We start from the raw sequence: 25,602 nt of genomic DNA, 5'->3' as shown, positions 1-25,602 counted from the left end.
ATACCTTCTTTATAATTAAGAGTTGTGGTGAATGCCCAAAATAACTTCAATGGGTGAGAAAAAGAGGTGTTTTTTGGTGCCCCAGAAAGTGTTTATTGGTACCCCGGGTGGTTGGAAAAAAGCGAAAAATGCATGGTGATACAATTTTCCTATTTTTACGGAAAATTGAAGTGCTTCATATCTTCCTTGTATACATTAATATGCAGCCTATACCTAAGACTATAACATGGGGTAAGCAACATTTTTCTAAAATTCGCAGTTTTCTTAGGAAATTCAATCAAAATCGCATCTTTCAAAAGTGTTTGGTGGTACCCCAGTTTCCACAACATCTCAATTATAAAACGATAAATGCGCCTAAAATCACGCAAAGTTCGATCGTGAAACGACAAATGCGCTTAAAATCATACACAGTTCAATCATAAAACGGTAAATGCGCTCAAAATCACGCACAGCTCAATTATAAACCGGTTAAGATTTCGCTTAAAATTACGCACAGCTCAAAAATGAAACGGTAAATGTGCTTAAAATTACGCACACCTCAATCATAAAACGGTAAATGTGCTTAAAATTACGCACCGCTCAATCATAAAACGGTAAATCTTAAAATCACGCGCAGGTCAATCATAAAACGGTAAATGCGCTTAAAATCACGTACAGCTTAATCATAAAAGATTGCGCAGTATAAGGCGCATTCTTAACCGTTTCATGATTCATGTGTGTGTGATTGTTAGCGCAATCTTGACCGTTTAATGATTAATCTGTGCGTGATTTTGAACGTGAGCTTAACAGTTTTATGATTGAGCAGTGCGTGATTTTGAGCGTAATCTTTAGCATTTTATTTTTGAGCTTTTGCGCATTTGCGATTTTAAGATTAAGCTGTGCCTAATTTTAGACACTTTTACCGTTTTATGATTTGGATGTGCGTAATTTTTAGCGCATTTACCGTTTTATGATTGACCTGTGTGTGATTTTAAGCGGAATCTTAACCGTTTTATAATGGAGCTGTGCGTGATTTTGAGCGCATTTACCGTTTTATGATTGACCTGTGCGTGATTTTAAGCGCATTTGCCGTTTCACGATCGAACTTTGCGTGATTTTAGGCGCATTTATCGTATTATGATTAAAATGTGAGCGATTTTAAGCGCACTTACCGTTTTATAATTGAGCTGTTCGTAGTTTTGAGCGCAATCTTGAGCATTTTATGATTCAGTTTTTCGGATTTTTAAGCACAATCTTAACCGGTCTATGTTTCAAGCTGTGCTAGTTTTTAAGAACGATCTTAACCGTTTTATGATAAAGATGTGCGTGTTTTTAGATGCAAAGTGAACCGTTTTATGATTGAGTTGTGCGAATTTGTAGCGTTTTCTTTAACCATTTTTATACTTGATTTTATACTTTTATTTGTAGGACAGGGTTAGTCGTTTTATACTTGAACTACACTTGTTTTAAATATACTTTTTACCGTTTTGTGATGGTTCTGCGTAGTTTTTAAAAATGTTTAGTGTGACTTTAAAATATTTAGTTTTGAAAATTATGCCTTCCAGAAACTAGAATTTTTTATTCATGATTACATATAAATCTTTTTATACACTTGAAATTCAATATATTATTGTCGTAATAGATTTTGGTTTTCTCCTAATATAGCTTATTTCGTTTCATTTACAAATGATAATCCATGCTATAAATTGAAAATGATTAATCAGCAGTCGTTAAAACATTATCAAGTAAATTTTCATAAGTTTCATAAAATTTCATAAATTTCCTTGTAAATTTCATAAATTTCACAAATTTAATTAAAATTGCATTACCATGATGTCTTACTTCAGGAAATCAGTCAAAATCAAATATTAGGTGTCAAATCAAATAAAATATTTTTAAAATGACAATTGGGTTTGAAATATATATAAATGTCAAAAGCGTGTCAATGGAATTAAAGTGGCTTAAATTGGCTTATATTGATTAAGCAATCGATTAGGGTTCTTAAAAAATTATGCTTTAATAAAATTGTCTGAAAAAAGTGAGTTTTTTGAGCATAGTACATCTGACCTTGAAAAACACCATGAAGAAATTTTTCAAGGTCATTGGCATGTATGGACGAAATATCCGTCTGGACAAGGTCTAAAACATATCAGCCAATGAAAATTATCTGAAGAGTAGTTTTCGAGATATTACAGAAAAACGTGTTTTTAGGGAAAGGGGAGGGGTGGGGGAAAAACGAAGGTTATATTTAAATTCCCCAGGTCAACTTATGGGGGGGTCACCCGAAGACCCCAAGTCGCTATCTTCAACCCTCTGGCTCCTACAGCCAAAAATGTGAATTTTGTCCCCCAAACACCCCCCCTGTAACGGGTGACACAACAAATTGCAAGGTTTCTTACTATCACCATCGTATTTGTCGTGCCCAAATTAGGTAATATGCAAAGTTTCATAAAGAAATTCGTCCGAAGGTCCGAGACCTTCCCTTGTCAGTGGAATATACTGAAAAACAGAAACCTTTCAAAGTTCTTTAAAAAAAATCAAAACCAATTGATATCAAAAATTAAATTTTTTACACATTTACACATACCGTCGTTGCGGGTGACTTTGCACGTTTTTTCGCTGTTTTTCAACTTTACCCTCTAAAAGTGGACAGTTAAAGTGAAGGGAGGGGGGTTTTTGAGTAAAATTATTTGTATTCAGTTGTTAATGAATGGATTTTGTGCCACTAGCATTAATTTTATAAAATTTTACTATGTTTAAAAAAAATCAAGAAAAAAGGCTTGCACTGGGGATAAGGTGCGGGTGACTTTGCACTTTTTAATAAATACTAAAAAATCAACAATTTCTGATAATAAACGACAATGAAGATCTTCAGTTCTAAGGGTAAGATGCACGAGATCTACAAGATGACGTGATCGCCATCTTGATTTGACGTTTCTGTCCGCCATTTTGAATAACTGTCAAAACCTAAAACTAGTCCGATTGGGTTGAAATTTTAGTATGTTGTAGCTGACGTCAAGACCTTTTCAAAACGTATCTATGTTCCAGTCTACGTCAAGTACTTACCTAGATACAGAGGCTCAAAGTTTTAAATTTTGTAATACTCATATTCTGGCGGTCTTTATTTTTTAATATTCAATATTTGAAACCTAAACGAAATGCCTCAGTAACTATTAAAAATGGTTGAGACTTTTATTTTATATATTTATTTACTCTAACATAATTGAAAAAAAAAATAAACGAAAAGCGCATTTAAATAATTTTTTATTTTTCATCTTTGCGAAAACAGTGTTAAGATTCTCAAATAATGCACTGTTATAAACAAAAACATTACTTTTCTTTTTGTTTGTTTATTAGATCTCATCGCCTAACGATAGCGCTGTCTTTTTTGTGATGGTTTTGATAAAAGAAGCTCCCTGTAGTTCTGTATTCATGAAAATGTCAAAATTTTGAACTTGGAGCCCCTATATCCACACAATCACTTGACCTAGGTCGAATTTTATATATGTTCTGAAAAGGCCTTGACATCAGCTAGAACATACTAAAATTTCAGCTCAATCGGACGAGATTTTTGTTTTGACAGTTATTCAAAATGGCGGACAGAAACGTCAAATCAAGATGACGACCATACCATCTTGTAGATCTCGGTCACTTTATATTAAATTCCCACAAAATTGGATAATTTTTAACCAAATACTTCTATAATAAAGCTTTAGAAAGACCATTATATGCAATTTTATAACATAAATCATGCGTTTTTGGGAAGATAATAGAGAAAAAAAATATTTTAATAGAAATAATCAATAAAATCGAAGTGGATTATTCTAGCCAGATAAATTTAGATTGGATTTGGGCAATTTACTATTCTGAAATGGATTTCGGAATTGCACCTTCAGATAACTTTTTCACGGAGCCGTTTTTTGACAAAATTCCTATATTAGCATTTCATTGACTATTACTAAAACTACAGGAATCCTTTTGGGGATCATTGTACCTTACTTGGTACATAACATATCCCTATATACTTTGACATGGTAGACCGGATCGGCGAAGACCATCAATATTTGCTGGAATTTATGAAAGTCTTACGGACAGCAGAGTGCAAAGTCACCCCCCGAGTGCAAAGTCACCCGCAACGACGGTAGTTATAAAAGATATTTAAGCAAATTTAAAAAGTTAAAATTTTGCAAGTTTTTTAATTATTTAGAAATTCAAATCATGAATTTTGTCTTATAATTACAAAAACAACAAAAACACAATAAACTTAAAATTTACGTACTTGTATCATTTAATAAAGTCAATGAAATTCTTACTTTGTAGAATAAATTTATTGGATTCATTATTGCTTTTATTACTACTAATATTACTTTTTCAAACGTATTTATAAACAAAATACTTTCAAAAATGTCATATCCAGAAAAGTTAAAACCTGAAAAATTAAATTTAACTACCTAGTTAAAGGCATAACGTTTTTGAAAAAAAAATACTTATATCTTGTTCAGAAATAAAACAATTTGAATAAGACTTCTTTTAGTGTAGAGGCAAAATGGCTTTAGTAAACGATTCAGACGATCCAGACTCCAGACACTTCGTTGACCTCTATATAGGGTAAGTGTGCCAAATTTCGGCATAGTTGCATGCAAGCGCCAAAGTCTCAAGTTTGAAATGTAATATCTTTAATAGAAATTGATTTTTTTCATTCCTTCTACTTAAGGAGTGTTGCTTTGAACTTTGTAGACGGTTTGTCGTCTTTATTTACTCTAAAATCATTCTTAATACATTTTAAAATGAATAAAAATGTAGACATAGCTTTGGTGCCCTATTTCGGCCACCTTAATTCTCATAGTTCCTTGCCCTTCAGGAATTCTTCCAATGTCCTTTTCACGTCATCTTGTTTGTCGAAGCTACATTTTTTGTTATTCTTTTGCATTGTATAATCTCTAGAGTATGTAAAGACTAAAAATTCATGGAAATTCTAGGAACAAAAAAGGTGGCCGGAATTACAAGCTGGCCGGAATATGGCACACTTACCCTAATATATTCAAAAATATTTTATTTACTCGAAAATTCTGCCTCTTCTGATATTAAATTCATTGGCAACTGACCCATCAATTATTATAGATTTTTTTAAAATTAATTTTGCTTTTTAGATCTTTTGTTAAACTAATTTTGTTTTATTTTTTTTTAAACTAAAATGGAATAATTTGAATAAATATTTAGAATTTTTACTAAACAATCTTCAAGGCTAGTAACTGAAATACTTGTTCCTCATATTGTATACAAAATATCCAGGAAGTTTAATTTGAAACCTCAGACTGAGTGAAATAAAAAGTGTTTATCGATTTTTCTGTCTCAATTGGGAAGCACTGATTGAAGATTATCAACTGTCTGAGATTTAGAAGAGAGGGTGTCACAATTGTCTCATATACCAACCCCTACATTCGGACAACTCACCCTCCGTTTGCCTCCTTTTCACGGCCTATTGATAGGCTCCTTTGTACTATTGTCATGTGAGACCGAACAATGAATTCGGGATTTGCAAATACATTACCGAGGAGAAATATGAGGAATAGAGAAGATCTTCTCGCCCCTGAGAATTCAATGACTTTCGGGATATTTTACCAAGCAACTCTGGATGAGAAATATTCTGTCATCGTGCAGTTTTAGGGATTAGACTGAGGATGAGAGGTTAACAAATATTTTTCACTAATTGAAAACCCAAGTGTTAATATATTGCCACCAAAAGGATTGCTTAAGAAAAGAAATGAGGAGTGTCAATGGAATGTATGTCAGGTCAATAGACTCAAACATGAGTCATCGTTATAAACCTCTTTTGCTTTTTTTTGCGATATTCTCGGCTTTTCACCAATATGGGCTAGGTGGAAAAATTATGCATTGAGGAGGTTGTTTGTGAAAATCTGCGGGTAATTAGCAAGTAAATGGTCTTTTCAAGAAATTCAACATGCAATAGTGCCACTTTTCTTTCGATATACACAAATGCCTTTTTTTTAAAGCAATTTTCCACAACAACTTCCACAGTTCCAGAAAGAAAAACAGGAACATTGTTATCCTCTAGAGAAAATATATATATATATATACCCGGCAAACTCGTACAAAGTGTTTGAGCGATGAGAATTCTTTGGGATTTGGTGAATGGTGCAAAAATAAAGGGGTTTGATGCGTCAACACAAAAATAGCCATTTCCTCCATTCTAATTAGCGTTAATACCTTAATTAAGTATTTTTTAATTAAGCCCTATAAACTTTCTTTTGGCGACTACCTTTTGTGATTCCACAGCAAGTGGCATGAATGGGACTCTTTCACCACCACCCTTCTTTTCTTTTCTCATTTTCCAACTTTTTTTTTCTACTCTTATTAACGGCCAGGGAGAAGAACAAACACTTTAATTAGGTAATTAAATAATTCTCTGCTAAAGAATTTTCTCTGTGAATTTCTGAGGTGAAGAACGTCATTTTCCAGGGTCCCTTATTTCCCATTGAAAAAAAAAATCACATACGAAAATGAGAAAGTCTCACTTCAATTGTTGCCAACTACCCAGGAATGGGGTGGTTCTCTTGCATGTCGGAAGTTAGCTATTTCCTTCAGTGACGCCTTCTAAGGAAACCCCAAAAATCATCCCCTTTCTGATTGGCGGCAGCACGCAACGGCCAAGTTCTCTGCTCTCAAATGGGGTTTCACGTGCGCGGGGGAGTTTTTTTTTCCACTGGCTCTATCTCGATAGATATCGCAAGATTGAGATAATGAAATTACTCATTATGTCGATTTTTTGTAATCTGAAGGATTACAAAAGAAACAAAATGGTATATAAAAGTTCTGAGATAGCATTCTAATTGCAGAACGAAACACCCTCAATTGGTGTTTCGTTTAGTTAGAGTTCTAGTTTAGGACTAGAGGTTTAGTTAACTGAATAAAATGCTCCGTCTTTCAATCAATGTTCTCAATCTTCTCAATGAATCCTATTGAGGCATTAGTGCTTTAATCAAATTGATTTAGGGTAAGTGTACCAAATTCCGGCCATCTTCTTTATTCCTCGAATTTCCATGAATTTTTAGATTTTGCGTATTCTACTAGACATTAAACAATAAAAAAAATATAACAAAAAACGTAGCTTCGATAAACGAGAAGATGTGAAAAAGACATAGGAAGAATTCCCAAAGGGCAAGGAACTATGAGAATGAAGGTGGCCGAAATAGGCCAACAAAGCTATGTTTACATTTTAATTCATTTTGAAATGTATCACGAATGGTTGTAGAGAAATTGCAGACGATAAATTGTCTACAAGGAGGTTCCAACCAATATACTCCTTAAGAAAAAAAAATAAAAAAAATTAATTTATATTAAAATATTATAAATCAAATTTGAGACTTTGGCGCTTGCATGGAACTATGCCGAATTTTGACACAATTAACCCTAGTTGCAAAAATCTTTAGGAAACTGAATTTAGAAGTCTGGGATGAAAAAATCACTGAATGTTCCCTTTTTCTTAGGAAAATGTGTACCGAAATTTAATTAGAAATGTTAAATTCTTTAAAATTAAATCCAGAAATTTCATAGAGTTTAAGGGGTTACGTGAGTCGCGCAATCTAAGAAAAAACAGCATATTTCCTTGACATCTTTTTCCAACATAATAAACAAAAATTTAATTCAAGCTCTTAATTATATAAAAGTATAACATTTTAGCTATATTTTCGGAAATTTTCATTTCAAAATTTTAAAAATTCAGCCGTTGGGGCCTGATTTTTGGAGACGTTTCTTTTTTTTAATTCAAAAAAAGAACTTACTGTTCGGTGAACAAGATTTCTCAGAGTGTATTCATCTTAAGTCAAAATAACTAAATATTTTCTGTTAGCTGATGAGTTAAACCCGTACTTGAACGGTATAACTTTTTTAATCTTGATCACAACATATTTTACAAGACAAAACCTGGTGTAAAATACGCCGAAAATTGTATTTTTTTTTTTGTATAAAATTCTTCCAAAAATTCAAATTTCATTTTAAAAAAGAAAATTTACCTTTCAACTATGACTTTAGCTCATCAACTAACAGGAAATATTTAGTTTTTGATTTATTATGAATACACTCTGAGAAATCTTGTCCACGGAAAAGCATGTTTTTTGAAAATAAGTCTCCGAAAATCAGGTCCCAAAGGCTGAATTTTAAAGTTTTTAAATGAAAATTTCAGAAAATACATTTTAAATGTTGAACTTTTAGATGCTTACAAATTTAAATAAAATTAAAAATTTTTAAATAGTAATTTAAATAATAAAGGGTGTTTTTTAATCTTTTTGACACACATAACCCCTTATACCAAATCACAAAATACTTCTCTAAAATATTTTATTTCAGTTAAATTTTTAATTAATCATCGTTTCTTCTCAAAATAACTGTTTTTGGTCCTTCGACGGTTGTTATGTAATCGTCATACGAAAGAAGATGATTTTTAGAAATTGAAGAGTAAGGACAGAATCACATTGACAGTAAAATGCTCACCGTATTTCGCATTGATTTACGCATTTTCATTGCAATTCTTACGCAAATTTTCAATTACAATATTACCTTATCTCATACTCGGTGGCACTAGGTGAAAATAGTTTAAGAAATTGAATGAATAAAACGAAAACGCGATAAACGGTGACCAAAAAACTCTCGGATTTTTTTTGCTATAGTTTTTCGTAGAGTTTTTTTTGCTCACCGTTTATCGCATCATCGTTTTATTTCTTCAAATTTCTTATAGTATTTTCACCTAGTGCCACCGAGTATGAGATAAGGTAATACGGTAATCGAGAATTTACGTAAAAATTGCAATGAAAATGCATAAGTTAACGAAATACGGTGAGGCTTTCATGGTGACGGTGAGCATTTTACTGTCAATGTGATTCTGCCCTAACTTGTCGGTTTTATGTGAGAAATTTTATGACCTATTTTAAACTTCCTGGTACCGAATCTCAAAAATTACTCAAAAAAAAAACTTTCAATATTGGCTTCTATAGTGTTGCTCAATGTTTTTAAATGGTACATAAAATAAGTCAGTGTAGTGAATTCATAAAGTTATGGTTATTTTGCATAGTTTCTAATAAATATGAGGTAAAATGAGGTAATTTGGAACCATTTACAATTTGGGACATTTAAGATTTTTTCACTGTTTAAGATATTCAAAAAGAAGAAAAGCTCTTTCATTTCTTCTTAATCGTCTTTTTCTTCTATTTCGCGGTCTTTGTTTTCTCTTTGCTCATCTGAAACAGTGAGAAAACCTCAATTGTCCCAAATTGTAAATGGTTCCAAATTACATCACTTTACCCTAATAATGGAAATAGTGATGAAAGTCTCCTCCTGAAGAGAAATGTACAGTGTTTAAAAAAGAAGACAGTTTTTTATTTAAACAAATGTATTGCTAATTCAATTTTAATAATAGTTGTAACGGCTGATCATGCCTCTCTCAATATAAATTTAATTTTCTCACCACTATATCCGCGCGCCTCTAGCGGACATTTCAAATTCACCACTTAAATCAACATTTCAAATTCACCACTCTAATGACAACCCTAAATTTTTCCTGGGTCTTGCACTGAAATCCAATGAGCTCACGCGTGTGAATTGAAATATCCTAAATAAATCTCAATCAATATCTTATCTAAACCAACAATTAAACTATGTGAACTAAAAGATCAAGTGATCCAACTACAACTTCATCTATCACGGAGAATGGAAGATCTCAGAAACGAAATTTTGGTCCTTCTAGACCGGATATATTTCCAGGTAAATTTGCACCGCTCCATCTTCAATAGTTTTGGCTATATTTCGATACAAATACGCCCAATACAGCAATTTAGAGAAAGCAAAATATCATCAAAGAAAACTGTCGTAAGTAAACAACTAAAGGTATCACTGTGCCTCATGCATTCAGAATAGCAGAGACACTGGCTTCGTGATGCAAATATTCTGGGTTTAATTCTCATATCAAACCCACATTAATGTTGCTTTACAACTCCCAACAAACACTCAGCAAAGTCATGAGTCTTTCCCCAATGTTTTTTTTTTATTCCCTGTGCCTCTAATTGTATCCGATTCCGTTTTATCCAAATCGAGACATTATTCGTCACCCCCTAACTTTGTCTTCAAGTCCTCCCCCCAGAACCATCGGGCACTCACCTACCGTGTGGTAACAATCGAACTAATTGTGATTTATGTGATTGATAAGAGAAAATACCGGACATTCTGCCCCTGTACCGTAATGACTTTCAAATGAACTCACCTGAAGTTGGAGAACCATTTCACAAGTTGAGCAGTATTGTTCTTGTTGAACTTGATGTCCGGGAAGTACATTTTGAGGACAGCAGAGCTCGGGTATCTCACCCAGAAGAACATCAGTTTCGCCTTTCGCAGATGCATCGGTGTTAATGTTGACGAGTGCACAGTGGTTAAGGTATTAACATTGCTAGATTGGAAAAGATTTATGCAAATATATATATTTGGACATGCAAGAAGAGATGGCATTTTACCAACAATTGAAATGCAATACATCTCTTATTGATTGTCTCAGAATGGCAATCCCTCTGCAAAAGGGCAATGAATATGGCTTCGTTCCAGAAGACAGTTAGTTGGGGTTTTTGGACTGAGAATCTTTATAAGTTGAAGATTAAGAGAGGTGCGGTGAATTGGAAAAAAAAGACGAAATGGGGCTATTTGTAGGGTGAATTGGGGTTGATTATTAGATTAGGAAGTGAGTGTGTATATTTTCCGAGAAGGTGTTAAAAAAGTCAACCCCTTTCCTGATTGCTATTATCGTAATTGTGTCTTTTAATCAAGACCACGAGAAGCTACCCCCTCGAGGACACCCTGAATTTACAATGAATATATCAATCAAATGGAGGATGGGTAAGTAAATTGCTGTATCAATTATTCAGCTACCCAATCTAATTGAGCCACATTGAGGTCTTGGGACATGAAGAAATTATGACACTTCTTTCAGTAAACATGGTGGATCTTTCAATCGATATATCATTCTTTTTGTCAGCTCTCCGTGTCAATTCCTACAAATTTTGCATAGTTGGATGAAAGACTTAGTGGTGAATTATTGAGACTTCATGCGGCTAGAGCAATTCTATTGCAGAAAACATACGGTAAAGTTCTCACATAATTCATACTGTGCAGATATAAGACAATTCATAATAGCGAAAGAAGTTCGCAAAGCGGTAGGATTAATAAATAAACACCTTAGTGTTGCACCTTGAAAGGTGTATAAGGAATGGCATTGCAGTTTGCGTGTGCTGTTGCGTGTGGGATTTTCTTCACCAAATTGCCTATTCACAGAGGATGATTGCCATGTCAAGACGGCAACACCTCCCCATTGGAGGTATAAACCGCACTGAGTGTTTTCTGTCATATGAAAAGGATATGGTAGGCTCGTACATTGGATCGCCCGAATTGCAGTCTGAGTTACGGTCGTTGGTGTCCATAGCGGCGCGAATATGGCCATAATCTGGAGAGCTGCCGTGATGGGCAGCAGCCAGAAGGGCCGGATGCAGCATCGTGGGTGGATGCGGCAGAGGCGGTGAGTCCCGTGTGTCCATCATACCACCTAGACCAGGTGGGCTGGAGGACATCTTCATGTGATGTAGTTGAGCCGGCTGTGGCTGGGGTCCGTGGGGCCCATGCGGCGCATGTGGATTGAAGAATGGACTATAGGGTGAGAACACCTGCGACTCGTGGAGCGAGGGATTGGGAATGGCCACAGACGTGGGCAGTGACATGGGCATCATCGACGGCGGGGGCGGATGGTATGAGGGTCTAGGTGATGGGCTGCCCGACGGAGTACTAGTGGCCACACTGACCGGTGGATTATTGTATGGCTTCCCAGGTCCATTGTTGCTATTCTCCATTTGACCCTGCGGTGGACCTATACCGTCCTGTGCTAGAATCCGACTCACCGTGCGCGGTGTGATACGCGTATCAGTGACTTTGGATCTTTTCTTCTTGGGTGTCACGACCAGTGGCAGAGCCTCAGTCTGCTCCGGGTTCTGCTCACGTGGATCAGGTATACAGAACTCATTGAGCTTCATGGTGTTGTAGAGTGCAGCTGCAGTTACTGGATTTAGTGCCTGCTGCTGTTGCTGTTGTTGCTGCTGCTGTTGCTGCTGTTGCTGGCTCTGCTGTTGCTGAGGTGGTTTGGGTGCCTGAAACATTGCCGCTGTGGGCGAAGGACGAACATGAGGTGGCATATTCATAGGGTTCATTGCTAAACTACTGTCATGTTGCTGCTGCGGCCCGTTCACGTGCATCGGCATTCCCATGGGTGGGAAAGCGCTGCCGTTCATCCGAGGTCCGCCACTTTGGCCACTCATCATTGCACCTGGCGCATGGCTGGGAAGCCCGCCGGCGCTCGACGGCGGCTGCTGACTTAGACTATTAAGAACTTGTGGTCCATTACCTGCTTGATTGTTACTTGTCGCGCGGTCCGCCACTTTGGTACGCGGTGACTTTCGATCGAGCAACTGAGATGCCATTATCAAGTCCTTACTGAGCTGTTCAGCTGCCGCGGCTGCCGCCTCGGATTGTTTCCCAAGGAAACGTCGCTGGTGGATGAATCGTGTAACAATGGAGTCTACCAGATTCGATAGGGACGCCGTAATCTCGGATTTGAGCATGTCGGCGAGCCCTTCGAGATCGGAGCCCGACATTGGTCCCACGGTATTCGATGTCCGCATCATGCTTAGTCGGTCCGAGAGTTCTGACGGAATGGTGGATGCCTTGGGCATACCACTAGTGGGAATCTGCATTTGCTGCTGTTGCACCTGCTGCTGCGGCTGACTGGGTGAATGGTGGGTCTGCTGCTGAGGCGGTTGAGGCGGATGCTGTGGCTGCATCTGCGGCAGTGTGGGCTGCTGTGGTGGAGGTTGACTCTGACTCGGCGGTTGGTGTTGCGTCTGATGTTGATTGGGCGGCTGATGGGGTACTTGATGCTGCACTGGTGTATTTTGACTATTCTGTTGATGCTGCAACCGTTCCCGCTCCCTCTCATTGTGTTCCGCCACCTCCTTGGCCATACGAGCTTCCTGTTCGAGAAACAACTTTTGACTCACCCCCAGGTACATGGCAGCTGCGGCATTGCTGATGGCGTGGTGAGAGTGCTGGGCGTGCGGATGTTGGAGAGCAGCTAACTCATGCACCGCACTACTAGTGGTACTATGTTGCATATGCTGCAGTAGTGGATGGGCCCCGTTGAAATTGGGCGGCAGGTGTGGATGGAGGGGTAGCTGTGTATGTAGTTTCCCCGGGAGCATTTTGCTCATCACCTGAGACAGCATATTGGGCGTAGATGTCTTGGGTGATGGCAAATCTTTCAATGGAGACGACATAGGCATCCTCTGGCTACCCGTCACTTTGTCACTGGGCTGCTCAATCACATCATCCTGATCCATATCACTGGAATTGTCGTCGGCCTCCTGACTTTCGGACTCTTGTTCCATCCTTGAACACAGCTGAACATATTTTTGCTGCATCTCAGCTAACTGCTCTTGCATTGAGCGTAACTGAGACTTGAGGGCATTCTTCTCTACACGTTTTTGATGGATTTGCGGCGACTCAATGCCATCATCATCATCCTCGCTCATGGAGCCGAGGCCCAGGTACAAGCCTGCCGCCGCTGCAGATGCCGCATATCTCTCCACGGCACTATTGTCATGTTGTTGAGGGTGGTAGAGCTTTCGTTTTTTACACCCATTCACTTGGGGTTGCTGAGGTACTGGTAGGGCCGGACTTGAGCGCATTGTTGACACAATATTCTCTACGCGTGCCCTTTTCATGTCCAGTGCCACAGGTGGCTCACCCTTACCCTGAGGTGATGGCGAAATAGCGCCGTCTTTGTCGTTGTTTGGGTCCATATCAAGCTCCTCCTTGGGTCTCAGCAGGAGGGAATCATCTGGGTCTGGTGATGGGAGGGATGTCTCTGAATCTGATCGCGAATTGAGACCTGTCATCTCATCATCCAGTATATCATCGCGACTCCGACTCAGTGAGTCCTTCTTCTGACCACTCTTTTGATTCATGTGATTCTGTTGGGGTCGCGAGTCTTGACCCGCCTGTGACGTCTCATCAGCACTACTTGAGTCCCCAAGTGAGATGGAGTCATTCCTCTTGATCACTTTACCCCCACACGTCTCACTGGAGTCACTCATATCACCACCACTGCCACAATTACCACCCACTGATTCACTCTTAACGTCCGAATTGATACTGTTATTGTTATTGTTCTTATTTATGCTGTTGTTATTGTCCGGTGAGGTGCTGCGTTCACCACAACTTCCGCCACCTTGATGGTTTTGCTGAGCGGCGCGCAGCTCTTGGTCCAGTGCCATGAGCTGCTCCTTCTTATTTTGCAAAATATTGCGCAGCATATGATGCGCCAAATCACTGGGCTGTGGTGGCGTACTGCCTCCATCTAGCTCCACACTACTGCCACTACCACCGAGACTACCACGGCGTATCACTGCACCACCACTCGCGCCACCCGTGCCCCCGGCCGACGAATTCAGCTGGGCACCCTCGAAGCCATGATTGGCCACACCGTCCGCATTCACAACTGCGTCCATCGTGGAAAGTAAATCCGGTCCTGAGGCGTCCTGCGCCTGTTTCACTTGTCGGCCCAACAATTCGTTGAGCATCTTCGCGGGCCCGTAATTCGGGCCAAACAGTCCGAAATGCTGCTGACTTTGGCTAAAGATAGCCCCGTATAGACCTCCACTCATGAAGGATGGTCTTGAACTAAAATTCGGTATTGACGAGTAACTGTTTCTTGGTTCTCCCGCGTCTACACGCTGTCTGGTACGTTTGGATTTCTTTAGTAACTTATCTCCGTACAAGCCGTAACAGTCTGTGTCCTCCTCTGATGACATCATAAGAACAACACAACTTTATTGGCCTAGTGACCATAAAAGTGGGAGATGTGTTCCCCCCTCCAATGTTCTTCAACGTATTTCTCGTCTGCTTACACTTATTACTCAATACTAATTCCTCGGGATGTATCGCACGACTCTGTGCCCCTTCCACTTGCCGACGATGCCCCTCTCTTAACCCGGCCTTAGAATTCCCCTTCCATCGCATGGACCTGGCAGAAAAGAGAGAGAGAAAAAGAAACCATCGTTAGTTATATTGCACACTACCAATACCATAATATTGTGTATTATCTTCAAAGCCCAATACTGCCTCAAGTTGTGGCTTGAGAAATGTTTTGGTTTTCAATATTAAAATTTCATTGACATTTTCGCAAATTATTTTAAGCATTGATATAGATATTCCTAGCTTGATCTCAAGGGACAGACACAGCCAGATTTTCAACAATACTCAGGTTTATTAATCTCAGTAGATTTAACTATTTCAGAATCCATTAGTTTATTTATCAAAGGTAAGGACCAGTCAAAATTCCATCTAGGAAGTACAATATGAAAAATCCCTCAAGTTCATCATCAAAATGCAGAAGAGCCATGTGGTGAAAAAGAAGGGGACTCGTGCCCCTATACCACGGGGTTTATTGCAAGAAGCATTCATTCAAGGGATTGCCGATATACCTCAGAAAAATCGTGTGCTATATGTAATTCCCTTCAATGTATTTGTGCCAAAACGACGGAACAAAAAAAAATTCAGTAGAAGCAGGGTGATGAAGAATAAGACACACGCTTAGGGTAGAAGGAGAGCGTACGGCTGTGCATTTTTGGAGAAAGAGAAGGCGCATTTGCACACCTGGATGAGTGATTTCGTGCAAGCAGAAGGCACCCCTTATAAGAGTCTCTCACGAGTCAGCTGGACGAAATTGAACTCTTGGGTTCGGGTTGTTTTGGGGTCCAAATGGTGTGCAGACAAACTAATTTTCACCGCCGCAATTCCCATCATCATCATCATCATTGTGACCCCCGCAAGATGTTAAAAATGGTAATTTGAATGTCTTGCAGTCGTATTTTGCGATCAAAGTTACAGACAAATGTCGTAGTCATATTGGATTAAAGATTCATGACAACATATAGGGGGTAATCAAAAGAGTCAAAGATACCTATTTCAAGTGAGATGAGGTTAAGTACTAATAAAACCTAATATTATAGTTTTATTGAGAGATGCAAATGGCTTTTAAAGTAACACTTAAAAATTTAAGAACCTTTAATTTTCGAATTTTCAAAATTTTTGACTGAGAATTTCAGTTCTTATGGCTCCAGCACACCTTTTAGATCAGGAAAATTTCATGAAGTTGAAATTCGGATCCCTTTCTTTCTCACATGTTTTGCATATGTCTGTCTCATTCTCTGGCACTCTTCTTCTTCTCTTAAACACCACTTCAAATTCAATTTAGCTCAATCGAATTTGGTATGAGAAAGAATGAGATAGTCATATGTAAAACATGTGAGAAAGAAAGGCTTTTGAATTTCGACTTCATGAAATTTTCCTGATCTAAATGGGAAAATTTCATGAAGTTGAAATTCAGATCCCTTTCTTTCTCACATGTTTTGCATATGTCTATCTCATTCTCTGGCACTCTTCTTCTTCTCTTAAACATCACTTCAAATTCAATTTAGCTCAATCGAATTTGGTATGAGAAAGAATGAGATAATCATATGCAAAACATGTGAGAAAGAAAGGATTTTGAATTTCGACTTCATGAAATTTTCCTGATCTAAAAGTTTGCCGGAGCCATTAAAATTTAAATTAAAAATGTAAAATTTTCAAAATCGTCAAATTGAGAAAGACGTTTTTTACATCTTTTAGATTATTTTATTCAGAGTAGGGGAAAGCGTGCTACCTTCAGACGATTTATGCTTCGCACAAATCATTTTTTTCGATGTATTGTAAATTAATTTGGCCCATTATAATATCATATTTTAATAACTAGTCCCATGCGTCATATTTTCAGAAAAGATCTCTGGGCGAAATCCATAAGGAACATAGAGAAAAAATTGAATTGTCCGAAGCTTGAGTCGTCCGAAGGTAGCGCGCTTTTCCCTAGTCTTTTTTTTTGTACTTTAAAATGTCATAATATTTGAGGTTAATGTAGTTTAGGAACTTTTATCTTTTTTGTATTTTTCTTAAATAAAAAATTAAAAAAAGTTCTTCTCTGTAAGAGTAAACAGATAAATTTAAAAAATATGCAATAACAGAATAAAAATTACATAAGACTTAAAAATTGTATGTACTGACTAATTTCAAGGAACTGACTAGTAAAAACAAAAAAATCACAACTTAAACAGAGAATTAATTTCTCAAATGGTAAAATATTTAAATATACTAACTTTTATCTCATTTTAATTTTTATTACAAATAAGAACAAAAATGAATTAAATCAACAAGAATAAAAAAAAAACTCCTACATTTTGAAAATCTTTAAATTTCTTAATCGTACTCAATATTGATCAGTAAGGTCATCGATAACAGTTTTAAAAAATACCTTAAAAAGACTATTCTATTATATTCTCCTAAATAAAATTAATAAGGACTGTTTTCTAAATTTTCTTTTTGTAGTTTTTTGATAAAAATTTATTTGATGATAATTATACTTTATTCAAGCTTTGCATGGATTACTACTTAAAGAAATATATTAAAATAATTTTATTAATTTAAAGAAAAATTATTGACTTTTTAGAGTAAATCTCTCATAGGAAAAATAAGGTTTTCAAAATATTATCGCAAGTTTTCTTAGACACGTTATCTTTCTAAATTCGTTTATGAAACAAAAGTTTTTGTTGTCTAGGAAGTCTTTTGAAAAAATAAGTCAAAGCGAAATTTTACTTTTAATTTCTTATGCACGTTTTAAAATAATCCAATATGAAAACCTTATAAATTAATAATTTAAAAATTTGGTTCAATGTAAAAGCATCGAAAATAATTTCTAACAGCAACGTAATTTCCTGAATCAAAATTTAATATTTTAGCGTTTCACAAAAAAAAAAGTTTAATGGTAGGTAGGGTAAATTATTTTGAGTATTACAAAATTTCTCATCATTAAGTCATGTGACGTAAATCCAACGATTGAGAATTTGTCTAAAAACGTATTCAGAATATTTTAATAAGAAATTAATCACCGTAAATTCTATAATTTATTCATATATTCTTCCATTAGGTCCTGTTTATCCTATTATTGGCAATTTATCCTATCGTTGTTTTATTTAAGCTTGAATTTGCTTTTTAAATATTTTTTTCATTTTTTGTAAATTTTTATTCATTCGTTTTTTGTTTTTTGAAAACTATTGTTAATAGCTCCGACATTCTTTTAAGATCAGGAAAATTTCATAAATTCAAAATTTACTTCCCTTTCTTTCCTAAAGGTTTTGCATATGTTTATCCTTCTCTTTCACACTCTCCTTCTTTTGAACATCATACTGACACTAATTTAAATTTAGTTCAGTTCAATTTTGAGTCCGAAAGATGTGATAAACTCATGCAAATCTTTTCAGAAGGGAAAGGAATTTCGATTTCATGAAATTTTACCGATATAAAAGTTGTACCGGGGGCTTAAAATTCAAAATTCCAATTTTATTCCTCATGGCGCTGGCACACATTTTCAATTTAGTAAAATCCAATCGATTGAAATTTTACCTCTCAGTTTTTCAAATTGAAATTAGATATAGTTGTTTCTTTCTGTCAAATGCAAATCAAAATTGAAATTGAAATTTCAGTTTACATTTGACAGAAAGAGACAACTATATCTAATTTCAATTTGAAAGAGAGGTAAATTTCAATCGACTGAAATTCTCTAAATTGAAAAGGTGTGCCACCCGGTGGCAGCCAAAATCCCGAAAGCCAAAATCCCGAACGCCAATATTCCGAAAAGGCTAAAATTCCCGAAAGCCAAAATCCCGAATGTTCAATATCCTGATAGCGATGATATTATATGTAGGAAAATGTTTAGAATAATTTTCCAAGATACAGAAGATTTCCCTTTGCCTCCAGCAAGCGCGGGTACAATCGTGGGAGTAGCTGTGTCACTTTTAAGAATTCGGGATTTTGGCTTTCGGGATTTTGGCGTTCGGGATTTTGGATTTCGGGATTTTGGTTTTCGAGATTTTGACCGGGACCCGTGCCACCACCATTACATTTGGTGGATTATCCAAAAAAAAAAATCAATAAGTAGTATAGCTTCTTGATTTACAAGAGGGATCTCAAATTTGTATTTTGATGAGCCCCTCGTGAATGAGGACATGAAGAAGGGCAAACCCTGAGAAATTTGTATTGGAAGACTCAATTTGATTGAAAAGGAATAGTGTCCAGGAGGATTTATGAATAAATTACGTGTCTTAATAACACGCTGCCTTAGCAGTTAGAAAATTTCTCACAATATGTATATAGGCGGTGTAGGAGGCAAATTGTTAGGGTGGAGTTGAGGGTATAGAAAAAAGTCAGTACATGTAAGTTGTATTTCTGTGTCGTATGGAATATTGAGTAAATAACTTTGATAAATCTCCCCGATAAGAGGCACTTAAATCAACAGACACGGGGAAAACGTAAATGACTGCGAGGGTGGATTAGAGACACCTTCTCTTGTTGAACCAGATCAATCAATAAAAGTTCTTATCGACGTTCAATAAAAAAAAAATATCAACATTTTCTCAATAGGACTTTCTCCACCATTTGGCGCCTTTCCACCCGACTTCCCATTTCTTTTCCCTGCAGTCAATGTACTTTGGAAACAAGGAGTGCAAAAATTCTCAAGTTCCACTACATGCATTGAAAATGAGATACTATAGCTAATAAATGATAAATATTCTCAAGAGAGATATAGAGGGTGTTCTCGAGGAAATATTCCCACGACAGAATGAGAGTTCCGGTCTCAGGTTTGTAGAAAATCATTGGCGCATGAGAAATTTTTCAAGACAGTGCTATTGTACGAAAAACAAAGCCACATTCACCCCTAATTACAATGAAATATTCATGTGCCATATTGCACACAATTTTCAAGCACCAGCACTAACTTCTTGGTAGAAAAACATACTCTGGAAACTGTGACATACGGTAGAGTAATTATAGAAAATTTTATACTTCAAGGCGATAAAGGTCTCGTTCTGGTGCTCTATGAATATTTTTAACATCGTCAAATAGAGGGACAAGAATTTTATTTACTTCCGCACTATGAACCTGGGAAAAAGTTCTTCTATTGAGGAATTTTCGACAAAAGAGAATGAGTTTGCTTCCAGCGTCATCTGTTGCTAAATTAAATAAGTAAAGAAATACTAAAGAGTTGTGCTAGAGTACTAGTAAAAATATTTAAGATAAATATATATATTTTTAAATTATTTCCTGTTATCTTTTCCAATGAAACAAACATATTTCCAAGAATTTACTGAATTCGGCAATTTTTTCCCGCTTGGGGGCACTGCCTTCTCCCGCAAGTGGCGTTGTTAACTTTTTGATTTTTTTTTTTAAATTAGAAAGTTTAGTCAGTGACAGAAAACTACAATACACATAATTTATAATTAAAACAAAATAAAAGATACATAATACTGATAGTACCATGACACTGACATTGACAACCTGTTCCATGACACTGACTTTCCAAATTTTTAATTGAAAAATTTATTCATGTTAGTGACAGACAGTAGCAACAAAAGCCAGGTAGTAAAATCAGCTTTATTTAAATCAAACACTGTGAAAATTTATTCCTCCGCTTGAGGTCACTGTTTTCCCCCGTGAGTGGCGCTGGAAACTGTTCTCATTTTTAAAATCTTATATTTTAATTTTAAAAAAATCAGAAAAGCTTAATAAAATTTTCATATTCTTACAGGGTAAGTGTGCCAAATTTCGGCATAGTTGCATGCAAGCGCCAAGGTCTCAAGTTTTAAATGCAATATTATTAATACAAATTGAATATTTTTATTACTTCTTTTTAAGGAGTGTTGCTTGGAACCTTGTAGACAGTTTATCGTCTTTATTTACTCCAAAATCATTCTTAATACATTTTAAAAAAAATAAAAATGTTGACATAGCTTTGGTACCTTATTTCGGCCACCTTCATTCTCACAGTTCTTTGCCCATCGGGAATTCTTCAAATGTCTTTTTACATCATCTTGTTTGTGGAATCTCCATTTTTTGTTATTCTTTTGCACTGTATAATCTCTAGTGTATGTAAAAACCAAAAATTCATGGAAATTCGAGGAACAAAAAATGTGGCCGGAATTGCAAGCTGGCCGGAATTGCAAGCTGGCCGGAATTTGGCACACTTACCCTATGTATTTTTTAATATTTCATTGAAATTTTTATATGAACATCACTGATTACAATAGGAAATCAAGACATATGCCTTATTCAATATAATTTTGTTCTAACGAGTTGTTTTGTTTTTATCGTCAAATACACAATAATTTCGCTCTTTATTGAACTAGAAAGTGACCCTTGGCAAATCACTTTGTGCATAAATTATTCAACAATTTGAGGAACAGATCACTTTGGGTCATGAATCGCAATTCCAATTGTCAGTGTGAGAACAAGTTAGTCCACTGGGTATTTCGAAGCCATTCTGAGGTCTGTGCAAGTCACAAAATCACTTCCCATGTGCCTCATGTTTCGGGATGTGGTGATTGAGCACCATAAAAAAGAGCGGCACGAACCTCCGGTCTATTCTTCTCATTGAAAAGAGATATATCCTTAAGAGATTCATCTTTCCATTGAAGACACTTCCAGCTTCCAGGTATTCTGGTAAGATGTTCCTCAAGGTGTTCAGCGTCTTAAGACGCCAGAAGCGAATTCAGGGGCACGCAAATGTTCTTTCCAACTGAGTAATTTTGGATATTTAAATTGATGGGGACATTTAAAATTCAAGTTCCTGAAGAAGATAACGACTTTCCAGGGCATTTGTAATCTTGAAGCAAAACACCCACCTGAACGACCATATGCCACGCTCCGTGTGATTCCTCGTTCAACGTCTTTAAGACATTTAAACGAGCACGAGCAGTTGGTCTTAAGGTTTTTTTTATGTAAGAAACAGGGAGTAGGGAATATTGTATACGGTAAGTCACTCAATGGAACAGCCTTTTAAAACCATAATCAATGTTTCTCCAGGTACGTTACTTGAAATTTATCTTCGCCCCACGACTTCAACTTTTGAGATACCGGCAAGAAAAAAAAAACATACAGACAATTTCTAACGAACTTTTCACGTGGTCGACTGCCTTGTATGCCAAAGTCAAGAAGTACAATATGATCGTGTTTACAGTGGCAGAACGATTTAGAGGTGGACAGTGTGATATTTTGATGAATTGTGGGAAGACAATTAAAGAGATCAACGGTCATTCTCTCAAGGAATATCAATTTCAATGTCGCCGAGACAGCCCAGGCTAAACCTTTGCCTGTAGGCAAAAAATCCCAAGCTAGAAACAGCTCCAGCAATTTAAGAAGAGCGCATTTATCTCGTCACGGCGGTTGATGCAACTTCCTGGCCATCAACGAGGCATTATGACAAAAAAACCATCAAATTCAATCCTTTAATGCACTTTTTCCATCATCTTGCGCCCTCATTGTTTGCTATCTGAGAATTTTCTGAGGAGTTGTCGATATGAGTAAAAAAATATACCCTCTCTTTGATTTATCCGGAAGTGCTTGTTAAATAGTGCGTAGAAATTTCTCCACCACCATTGACATCTTTGAGGTTTTTCACCTTCTTCGTCTCTTCCATCTCATTTTCACACCACTTGGTTTCATTATTTCATTAGGGTAATACAGGGTTTGTCTTGAGCGACTGTCAATATAGTGCTCTATTCTGGGATTGTAAGAAATTAAGGACACAAAGGTCACTGAAGTGAAGACCACTACAATAGAGGAAAGTGGGGCAAAGTTAGCCAGCAATATGAGAGAGCCGGCACATTTGGGACATTTTTTTTTATATTTTGTCTTTAAGACGACGATTCTAAAACTCACAAAATTATCTTTGCGCTTAGTATGCTTCTAGTAATAGACTTTATTAAAATCAAGGGGGTGACATTAGCTCTGAAAAACGCGACCGGTTTTACTGTAATTTTTCTCCTGTTTTCGTACACATTTCATGAGATATCTCCAAAACTACGTAGGTTTCCAATTTAGGGTTTTCGGTTGCCCCTTCGTTCTTAAATTGGCTTTTATTTTGTATTAGTATTTTTTGCTAATTCATTCTACAATGACAGAAAACAGCTCATAAACTCAAAAGTTTTTTCGGCTCGCTATAAACATATGGGAAACATAGGAAATGTCATGCCCCTGATTAAAATAACTCAATTAGTGTTTTTATCACATTTATTTAAATAATTCAAATTATAATCCAGCGCGTCTCAAACTACCCCATAAGTTTTTTCTTACGAATTTTTTTGTTAGAAACTGCTACATTTTTATTGAGCTAAATAAATTCACTGCAATCACTCCTTAAATGCGGCTGTCGCCAGCTTATCATGATCGATGTGATCTGATAAACAGAAAACCAGGATTACTATCGTTTAGGGCAAAGTGGTATAAGTTGGACAGTGGTACAAGTTGAACAGTGGTACAAGTTGGACATTGGTACAATTTGGACAGGGCTTTTTGTCTTGATGAATTTTTAGTACTTCATTTTTATTTGTATATTTTTAATGCTTTAGTTTTATAATTTGGTTCCTTGTGCTTAACAACAAATTTTGTACTGTATTTATCAAGAAAAAAAGCCATGTCCAACTTGTACCGGCGAATTGTCTAACTTGTAACACTAATTCCAAATTATATCACTTTACCCTATACCATTATTATTTGTTTGTTAGATATGATAAGAAAAAAATTATTGAAACCATGTATTTTTTAAATTAAGTAGTTAATTAATTTACTGATTTTTAGATTAAAATCCTGTTAAACTTTACGAAAAATTGGGGTTGTATAAAATGTTTTTGACAATTAGAAGACAATTAGAAAATTTTTCCTCCACAAATCGAATTGGTATCGAGTTTTCTAATTTCAATTTAATTAATAATCTTTTAATTTTTAAGTCAAATTTAAAAATTTTCCTCGGTTTATGCTGTTTGAGGAAAAAATAATTTTATATGAAATGAGTATCCATTCTGCAGTATTTTTCCAAGATTTTTGTACTTAATTGAAAAATTATAAAAGTGAATTAATATTTGAATGAAGACGAGGATGTATGCGTATTTCATTAGTTCCAAGTTCATCTATTATTCATTCCTATGCAAACTAAAACATTTCATTGTCTGATTTAGCCTTCGTTGTCCTTATAAAATATTTTAAATTTGTATTTAACTTAGAAAATAAAATTGAAAAAAAAAATCTATAGGGGAAGTGCTTATAATTTTGGACAGTCTGCATATAAGCATCGATATCCTAAGTTTGAAGTGCCATATTTTCAATACTAATTGACTTTTCTTGTTACTCTCTTTTCAGAAGGATTGTTTAGAAACTTGGCAAGCTATTTATCATCTCATTTTTACTAAAATTAGTTTTAATACGTTTAAAAATGAATTGATATGTAGAGGTGAATTTGACTCTTATTTTGGACAACTTGGTTATTAATTTTTACAACTTGTCTGTAAATTTGGACAGATAATCCGCCTCAACAGGATGCCCATTGTTCTTCATTTCATGAACCAATCTTACCAAGTCCTCTTCCTGGTCATGTAAGGGAAACGTGGAATGTCACAAGAAGCCCAGAAACTTTCCATATCATTCATTAAAGTGAGTTGACTTCGGTACTCCAAGTACGTGCGGATTCGCTCATTCCCTGCCCTTTCCGGGAGCCTTTCAAGGCATTTCTCACTGCATCTCTTTCGTAGAGATGATGCTCCTTCATTTCTCCAGGCATTTGTCCAACCTAGTCATCACAAAAGCTAAAACTTCACGAAATTTCGTGAGAAAAACACCTGTCCAAAATAAGAATCATCACCTCACTGGTGAATGTCTTAAAAAATTTCCCATTTTTCACACGAAAAATCTAATTCACAAGGCAAATCTCACTTCAGGTCAAATGTACAAATCACTACTAACATGAATCAACACAATATTCAATGAATATTCAATAATATCACTCAAAAACAGCGAACAAACTTTGTTAGTACTTCACCAAAACTAAATAAGACTGAAGTAAGCCACAAAGTTCTGTCATATTTCTCGTAAGCAATTGCTCACACTGAATTTTCAACAAAGCAATTTCAACTCAAATCATATTCAAATTTTAACGTATTTAGTGTTAAAATATTCCAAAAGGAACAAATATTTAGATATAATTCATTATTCATCAAATATTGGAATAAAAATCCATCATTTTAATCAATTTATTTTTAGTGTCCAATGTTATCCTCAAAGTGTCCAAAATAAGAAACTGGACAAAATTAGAAGCATTTCCCCTAAATTAGGTTTAATTCATAGAGAACTATACTGAGCATTTAGGCTATTTTAAATAATTTACTGCCCAATTTAACTTTTTTTACTGAGCAGTCTTTTTACTTACTGACCAAAAATATTAATCAATAGAGCTTTGTTAAATTCTGGAATGACATAGCGACAGTTTTATACAGGTTCATGGAGTAGCTTCATATGTTCATGGGTTTTTTAAACTGAATTTGACGTTGTAAGCCAAAGAACATTTTATAAGTTTCAGCCGAAAACTTCGTGTTTTCACCTAGGATT

The 25,602-nt window shown here is 36.0% G+C and overlaps 1 protein-coding gene across 8 annotated transcripts in view; it reads right to left on the bottom strand.

Moving 5' to 3' along the window:
- The window catches only part of LOC129807290 (homeobox protein prospero-like), a 304,968-nt gene that overhangs the window by 39,062 nt on the left and 240,304 nt on the right, over positions 1 to 25,602 (bottom strand). For 5 of the 8 annotated variants that reach the window (XM_055856457.1, XM_055856461.1, XM_055856460.1 and 2 more), the window contains 2 exons: positions 11,410 to 15,103; positions 10,253 to 10,435 (listed from right to left, as the gene is read on the bottom strand). In XM_055856457.1, the coding sequence (XP_055712432.1) occupies positions 10,253 to 10,435; positions 11,410 to 14,894 (3,668 nt within the window). In that variant the 5' untranslated portion in view covers positions 14,895 to 15,103. Of the gene's footprint in view, positions 1 to 10,252; positions 10,436 to 11,397; positions 15,104 to 25,602 lie in introns of all 8 variants that reach the window. The other 3 variants (XM_055856462.1, XM_055856464.1, XM_055856463.1) reach the window with 2 other exon arrangements.

The sequence above is a fragment of the Phlebotomus papatasi genome, chromosome 3, assembly GCF_024763615.1.
Source record: "Phlebotomus papatasi isolate M1 chromosome 3, Ppap_2.1, whole genome shotgun sequence".
Taxonomy (NCBI): domain Eukaryota; kingdom Metazoa; phylum Arthropoda; class Insecta; order Diptera; family Psychodidae; genus Phlebotomus; species Phlebotomus papatasi.
This window is presented reverse-complemented; position numbering and strand designations above follow the sequence as displayed.